The sequence below is a fragment of the Perna viridis genome, chromosome 5 (assembly GCF_037379345.1).
Source record: "Perna viridis isolate PV_CMFRI_1.1 ecotype Kerala chromosome 5, ASM3737934v1, whole genome shotgun sequence".
Classification (NCBI taxonomy): domain Eukaryota; kingdom Metazoa; phylum Mollusca; class Bivalvia; order Mytilida; family Mytilidae; genus Perna; species Perna viridis.
The window spans coordinates 35,945,168-35,953,848 of NC_142449.1; the positions used below are offsets into that span (position 1 = coordinate 35,945,168).

The window sequence follows — 8,681 nt, forward strand, 5'->3', positions numbered from 1 at the left end:
CTATAACGACGCTAATTAAGAATAATTAGACTGAAAATATGGTTATTAATCGCTTTTATAGTAAAATTCAATAAAAAAACGCTTTGATGTAATTTTTTTAATCGTCATTTATATTTCAGTTACAAAAGACGGCCCTTATTAGAAACCAATTGCACTATGAGTGAATGATGCAATGAGATAGAAAAAAAAGCAGTACCCTGACGCTGTAGATTTGCAGGTTCATGATTTACAGCAAATCTTATTTATTTAAATCCGAGATAAAATGTCCTATCCGTTTGTTTGATTTTTTTTTGTTTTGTGTTGTTTTGTTTTGTTTTGGGTTTTTTTGTTTGTTTTTTGTTTGTTTGTTTGGTTTTTTTGTTGTTGTTGTTGTTCTACAGAGCATGCTTGTTTTCCGTTAAGCGGTACGGACAAACTTTCTCTCATTCTACTTCCGGTTATTCTGATCTATTGTACAAACTACTATGTATGAACCAATATAAAACCACGAGTCTGTGGTTCAAGTGGAGCGAACTGTATGATAAAAGCATCGCAATTTTCCACCTGACATTTTTGTTGTTGATGGTGATGATTGTGATGGCAATTGTTATTGAAATCGTTGAATATTTGGTTCGCCATAGAGAAAAGACGCTTTGCCGGTCATATGAATTTTTTATATACGCAAATTTTTATACACAAAAATTATAGCTGTGTACATTATACCCTGATATATAAATCGATCAAATTATTATGGAGAAATATTCAGTACAGCAAAATACCTATAAAGGTCAATAAAAATGTTGCAATTGTATAAGAATCTCTGTAGATCTGTATTCCATTTATGTAACAAAAGACCATGCTCAGAGCGGATTCACAAACTTATAAAAGTGGTGGCCTTACTAAGAACGTTTTAAAGTGGTGGCCTTACTAAGAACGTTTTAATCCAGGCTATTACTTGTTCTTATTCTTTGCCAACATTTGCACAAAATGAACAACATTATCCAACAAAAACCGGGGTTCAACCCCTATTACTCTCCCCAGGAAATTGCAATAAACAAACTTTCCCAACAAGAAGAGGATTTCAACCCCAAAACCCACCCCTGGATCCCCCACAAAAGTCCCTTACAACTTAATAATGCAAATTAGATCAGCGCTTTCATATTGAACGTCTCGTGTTCAATGGCAGTTTAAGTCTGTTTTCAGTTCAACTAGAGGCATTGGTATCAAGAATCTGTTCGTGACATACTTCATGGCGTCTGTTCTACCTTGTAAGGAACTAACAAGGAAACTACTGACAACACCTTGGACAAATTCGTGATATTCTGGTAGTTTTGTAGTGTTCTTAGTCACAGTACAGAAATGTATGGCTTTGCAACCTGAAGAGAAAATGGATTGTTGGATCAGTTGCTAGCATAATGAAATACTACAGACATTTCCGTTATTCAGTGTATAAATTACTTGCTAAAAGATTAAAGTCATCACTAAAAAATTGTATGACCCCATGGATCGTTATGGTGTATCTATCTTCACACGGAGAACCGATTTGTTAACCATGTCAGACTTTTCCTCTTTCGTCTACCCCGGACGTGAAATTTTAAAAAAGCGATTCGGCGGGTTTTTTTATAGAAAAGCAGAGGACGCAGAGGACGCTCACCCTACCAGTGAACCTAGCCCCTCTACCAGTTTTAAGTGTGTGCTATTTTAGTTACGTCATGTTCTTTATTGTGCTTGTGTACTTGATCCCAGGATTATCTTCATTTTGATTCCGAATCCTGATTCCCTTTTTTCGTGTTATATCTGAAATGATAAAATGACGGCATGCGTCATTTCTAATCAGACAAAACTGTATTAATGACAAGAAAAGTATATAAATGTAATCAAATGAGCAATATCACTAATAGAGAACTGCATTAGGAAGCAACTATTTGATTTTATGGGTATGCTATGACGAAATTTTCTCTCCTGCTTTTTTATGCTACTTTCTTCTTCAATAAATAGGACTTCCATTTATTCTTATGGCCCGTCCTGTCTAAATTTTCAATCATTCCTTTTAATTTCAAATTTCATCCTAGCACCCCACCTCCATCCATCCTCCACCCTCCCGTAAAAATAAAATGGTAGTTCCTTACCGAAAGAGAAATGATGAAATTTCTTAAATTCGTTGATTAAGCTAACCTGACCAAGCCACAGTATCGAGCATGTCGCAATGACCAAAATCCTGAAACAAAAAGAGTACTCGCTTACTTACAGCTAGTATTTTAACTTTAAGCCGACCCGACGATATCTCCGCTTTTTTTAAAATATTCTTTTTTATACATAAACGTCTATCTTATTCTTGTGTCTTGAAATTTACTATCGCGATCTTAAATTCAACTATACTTTTATACTCTTATATATTTCTACTTATTATTTCAAGTAGTGAAAATCGTCTTATCAAAAAATATACGGATCTTAGTATAGAACTGCCTTTTCAATCTAATTATTAAAAGCCGATCTCGCATCGATTCCGGTCTACCGTAAAACTGGGAGCGATGCGAGATCAGCTTTTAATAAGATAGCTGTTTTTTACGATTCATAGTAATCTTTTCAGGTATATCTGTTCGATTTGTAATTTAAACTTACATCGTTGGTAGGTACGTGGAATTATTATCATCGCATGAGAAAAGACCTTGCTTTGGTATATCTGAAGCTGATACTCACGGCCACTTCCATGACTATTTTTGGACAATTCCAGACGTCGTAAAATTTGTTATAGCTAAATCCGGGTATAACACATTTGTTTCCTACAGTGGAGAGTTGTGTCCCATACATCAGTGCTGGTATCATGACAGGCATATTTTCTATTATAGCAAAGCTCACAGGTTCAAGGAATATTGTAGACTGTAAAATGATGGTCTTTATCATGTTTAATCATTAAATACAGCAATTTTGAATGTCTGATTAAGTCTGAAAATAATGTTTGAACCCTTTAATGCAAGGCTGATCCATTATCGCACCAAACTCGAAATTCTCTATCATTTTCATTCGGATCTTTCGGACAGTTTGTATACTGTTATACTCTCCTATATATATATGCGTATGAAATAAATACCTCGGGGTGTTGCAGCATGTGATACAGATTTTGCCATGTATAATTCTGTATATAATACATACTGATTGGTTATTGGGTCGGTTTTTTTCACTTAAGTCAATCCCCTTGTCAGTATCACGAACTCGTATTGGGTCTTTAGACATTCTTCAGTTTTGTGGTATGTGAAAGTATGAATTTTATGGTATCATAAGAGCATCCAATTCTTGAACGTAAGTTTTATATCCCTTAATGAATATGAATTCGTCGAACACCAGGAAAATTCTAACCCCACGAAAAATTTATTTTTCCACAAAACGTATACCACCAATGAACCACTTCATCAAATCTGTATTTTTAACTCCTTAAAGTTCATTTGAACTTAACTGTCTGAACTTTGACATGTAACTATCATAGTAAATAATGATACGAGATAACATTGTGAGTACATGTACTGTGTGTAGGGGCATTGACATCTGAACATGTTAATGAGTAATCAAGGGAACCAAGGTTATAGCGGTAATCAAAAGAATGTAATCCAGGGACAAAGACCAGACATGGAAAACAGAAATACACAACAAAGAACATAAAGTAACTAAAATCATACATACAAAGTAACAAAAGCAAATGAACAACTCGGACTCAACTAAAAACTGGGAGCATAGACCAGGTGCACCGGTAGGGTAAGCGTTCTCTGCTTTTCTATAAACACCCGCCGAGTTGCTCATAAAAAGTCAAAATAGCAGGAAATTGGTTTATAACAAAGTCAGACACAAAAAGTCATTAACCTCAATGGACACCAGTGTAAAATACTTTTAATATGACCTGAATGTATGTATACTAACATGATCAGATATATGTACATACATGTACCTAACAGTTAAACCAGAATCCGTTTACTAAATTAGTCTATGACCCACGTTATGATATCTGATGAATTATCTTTTCATAATATTTTTACATCGACAAATATGACCGATATATACAAGTAACACAACATAGGCATTGCTTTTAACCCATTTTGAGATTGAATATGTCTGAATATCATCTCTAAAGTGCAAATAGCTATAGAGTAATGAAACAAATTCATGCAAAAAAATGTATATCCCGCTTTAGGGCGGTAGGGTCTTTTCCTATGAATCCGCTGCTGAATTAATAAAAAATTGATTTTAAATCAAATTTGAATAGTGATTTTTCTGCCAAAAGTGTATATTTGTATCGTTTTAGTGCTTTTTTTCACAATGACATAGATAAATACGTAAATTTACGGACCAAAAATTGACATTGAACGAAGCCAAAGTTCATAGACCTTTTTTCACTTAGTACATGCAGTTCAATCTGGAAATGAAAAAAGTCAGTGAAATGTTTTAAACATGACATTATGGCGTAAGGCAAAAGGTAATGAAAAGTTAGTCAATATGATAGTTAGTATTTAATCGGTTACAGAATGTCATTGGTCAGCAATACCTCCTATGAAAACCATTTAATTTAATCATTGAGGAGTTAAACTTTTTTGACAAAACGACTGGTTCAAATTTTAAAAAGTACATGTATTCTTTGTACAAGTTTTATAGATCTATAAACTATAACACTAACCTTAAATAAATGTTGTTTCTCCCTCACCATTTTTAGTGTGACGTCACATCCTGAAGAATGACAGACGACACCAGTGTTGTTCCAGACTATAGTTGCATCAGTTTTGTTTTCCATGAAGGTTTGAAGCTGAAAATTAAAAACTCAAACTTTTCAGACTAGAATATTTATCCCTATCTGAAATAAAGCCTGACTCTCCTGTTTTATCTGGGGTTTGTTTATTATTCTTTAAACCATTTTATGTTATTTTATTTTCGTTTTTTCTATTGGTAACATCTATGTCTGCGTGTTTCAATCTTATCAACATTATGATATAATTACGTGATTTTGTGTCTTTATTGGCATCAACTATCATCGTGTTTTGGTATTTTATTTTTATTTACACCATCCACGATTTCCGGGGAAGGCCTAACGTAAACTAAAACCAAAATATTGTTCGAAAGAACTGTATTGGCCCAGTAATTCTGAATTGTCTTGTTTCTATATCATATAATCTGTAACATTTTACTGTTATCTAAGTGAATATTATGTGTAAAACATACAAATGTAATTTCGTCGAAGAACTTTGAAATATCTTGTTTTAAGTTTTTCCCGCCACTTTCCAGAGTCTCTACAGGATATCGATAATCTAAGCCAAATACAAAGAACCCATGGGAGGCAATACGTTGAAGAATTGTTGAATAGGCCTCCACAATAACAAGCCCATTTAGGCCCCCTACAAATACTACTGCCGGATATTGTCCTGGCTCCAGAGGAAAATGTACTAAAACAGAGAGAAGTAAAAAGTACATTGAATACAATTTTAGTGGTAGATGCAGGGTGTTCCGAATGTTTGGATCCCCCTTTTTGAAAAATGTTGTTAATATCATGCAAAATTTTGGAAAAATTAGCAAATGATAACCTGGCATCTCCCTTTTCTCTCAAACCTCAAGCACCCTCTCAAAATCTCTGTGTTCATCCCTGGCAATTGCACTTTCAATTATTATCATACCATCTTACAAAAGAAAAATGGTGGCACTTGATTTATTTCGATCTGAACTAAAAAAGTTTGTACTTAATTCATTGTTTTGCAGAGGGCATGTATTGTGATAGCTAATCAAATGCCCTATAAACGCAAATATTCACTTCATCACGTGTGTTCTTTTAAAAATAAAAGCGTGGAAATATTACTTGCTCAATATACATATCTTTGAAGATGTCTATTTACCTTTCGTATGTAAAGGGCTATTTTGGCCATCCGGTGTGAGTGTTAACTCTCCAACTTTTACTGGATGATCAGTGTACAGGTTCCCATCGTCGACATACACATCTTTACCTGTTCAATGTCATCAAGTAAATAGTTTGAAAGCAAAAGAAGTCTTGGTCTTTTTGAATTTTTGAGTATAAACAGTATATGACAGTTTATCATAAAAAGAGTAATCAAGGGAACCAAGATTCTAGCGCAAATAAAAAGAATGTAATCCAGGGACAAGAACCAGACATGGAAAACAGACAAACATGACAAAGAACATAAAGTAACTAAAATAATACATACAAAGTCAGCTTTAAGCAATCGTGTCAGAAAAAAAATGAGGTATAAAAAATTCATATAGGTTATAATATTGTCAGCGTGTGTCTAGTAATATGCGTAAAATGTCACGAGGGCATTGTCTATATAATGCCCAGGGCGTGGGCATGCCCACATCAGATTATTAAATGATATGAACCCAATATTTTTTAGGGAGAGCAGTGATGATAAGACTACCCATGGGAGGCGATGTTGCCTTCAACATTGATAATAACCTCGCCTGCTACTCGATGCACTGTCACCGTTTCAAGCAATTTTATTCAGACATAAACAATACCTTATGCTCGTAAAAGTGATATTTCGGGGAATGTCCAATCTTTGATTAACACAACATGCATATATCAAGTACTGCCAAAATATCAATAGATAGGAATAATCACACAGTAAATAAATATCGAAGTTTTTTTTTCTATTTACAAAGACATTTTTTTTAATTAAAAACTAATATAAAACAGTACAGTGTTGTGACAAATAAAAAATCAAAATCAAACATTTTGATATTTGCCCGACTGCAACGTCCATAATGACAATATTAGTCATGAATTGCAGTATGAACATAGTATTTATGATTTTCATATATTGATATACATCAAACATTCATTTAAATGTTTGTTTAGAGAATAAAACCAAAATCATGTTACTTGCAATAATTCATGAAATGCATTATACTTTTTCTAACTGTATGAGAAATGGAAACTTTGTAATATTTAATGTAAGCAACACCTTTGTCATAAAAAAAAGTATCAATTTACATATATAACCCACTGAAATGTATTTTATTTTTACTCGAAATAATTGCAAAACTGTTGTGTCCTTAAAAGTAACAAGTAATTGTCGGTGAATTCAAATAAAAATGTCCAATCTTTGATTACCACACATTGAAGCATATACTGCCTAACATCAATATACCGGTATAGGGGATGAATACAAAGAGAATTGGAGTCCCGTGAAACCTGTTGAGGTCGATCATTTGCCTTCATTTTACATGTACTTCATGTATTTATTCTGTGTGAAGTTAAAATAAAAGTAAAGAAAAAACCAAAGACAGAACATGAACCATTAATGTCAAGAGATGACAGCGAAGTTAAGCATGTCAACATAACAAACAGCAACTCAAAAGAAAATCTACAGCGGTACTGACACTACCATGAAAGGAAAGAGAACCAGGATTCGAAAAGTAATCCTGGGATAACAAATAGAAAAAAATATTTTTAAAAAATAGACATACACAACACAAAACATATATAACCAAATTAACACACACGTAGAAACTTAACTTAATGAGCAATTAGCCCGATTCCGCTTAAAATTGCGAGCATGGACAAGGTTCTCCGGAACGGTAAGCGACCTCTGCTTTTCTATAGAATTGAAAAATATGAATCCGGTAGCAATGCAGCTTATTTATGTTCTTCTCCTATACTAAAGCGGTGATTTAACAAAAATGTAGGAAATTATACATATAGCAAATAAGCCATGCACTGAGATCGAGAACACCGGTGCTGTTTACCATTCTCTGAGTATATAGCTTGAATCATGGATAAAATTTTACAGTCAAAGGAAATCAAACTTTCTGTATGGTGGGTACCATATCAATTTACATATTCAAAAATAGCGAGAAAACTTTTTTTTTTAAATTATAACTTCAGTCTGATAGTTCCACTCGTGCCATGTGAAAATTGAATTAAGTTAGTGTATCTGTCTACGTGTAAATGCACGTGTGAAATCGGTTATTTGGTGGTTTGGTATATGTAACTTACCATATATATCACGACCTAGCTGGATTATAAACATGACAAAAATCCACTTGCATGACATTTTGGTTATAATTTTAAAAGGGCCTGCCTTATAAAACTAAGGATAGTCCTAACTATAAGTTGAAGTCGTAATTTCTGAATTTTCATTATTTATACGTAAATGTTATCTCCAGACATGTTGATATTTTGACGAGACGGGCAATGATTATGATTATCTATATCTAAGCGGTTAATTGGACAAAATCAAAATATGGGACAGGCATGCTTTGTTTGAAAATGCTAATATGCAAAGGGAGATAATTCAGCTTCCGACCGTTCACGCTATGTTTAAAAAATTCGTGAGTAGTCATTTTGTAGTCTAATTAACAATTAAGACATATAAAGTTCCTTATTTATTTATCGGCTAAAATAAATGTTAACATTTTCGATTGAACTCATTTTTTTTTCTCTAAGTTGGAGTCGTCGTGCTATCGTGTTAGTACGTTCACTGAGATAAACATTTAATTTCTTTTGAAATCTAGTAAATTTTTGGCCCTGCGTTTTTTTTTATCGCACGATTTATTGCTCTGTGATATCAAGTTCAAGATCAAATTTTAAATTTTCAACAATTACTTAATAAATGCCGCATGTTTTATAATGATTTTGCGTTGCCTTAATCTAATTTTGTCAATTTTAGATGTTTGTCAACTATTTCCAAGGTATCTGCTGCACCTGCATAATT

The 8,681-nt window shown here is 33.4% G+C and overlaps 1 protein-coding gene across 1 annotated transcript; it reads right to left on the reverse strand.

The window, feature by feature from the left end:
* Positions 1-631: 631 nt before the first annotated feature.
* LOC148617258 (uncharacterized) lies at positions 632-8,118 on the reverse strand. The gene is made up of 7 exons (XM_088584793.1): positions 7,964-8,118; positions 5,847-5,954; positions 5,182-5,402; positions 4,643-4,768; positions 2,680-2,859; positions 2,155-2,197; positions 632-1,355 (listed from the first exon to the last, which is right to left on the reverse strand). Exons 1-7 carry the CDS (start codon positions 8,019-8,021, stop codon positions 1,156-1,158), a joined length of 936 nt encoding a protein of 311 aa, XP_088440919.1. The 5' UTR covers positions 8,022-8,118; the 3' UTR covers positions 632-1,155.
* Between the last annotated feature and the right edge of the window lie 563 nt (positions 8,119-8,681).

Coding starts and splice junctions, on each gene's coding strand:
- LOC148617258 (XM_088584793.1), bottom strand. CDS start 8,021: ATGTCATGCAAGTGGATTTTTGTCATGTTTATAATCCAGCTAGGTCGT. Junction 5,403..5,846: donor TAGCCCTTTACATACGAAAG/GTAAATAGACAT, acceptor TCTCTGTTTTAG/TACATTTTCCTCTGGAGCCA. Junction 2,860..4,642: donor AGAAACAACATTTATTTAAG/GTTAGTGTTATA, acceptor ATCATTTTACAG/TCTACAATATTCCTTGAACC.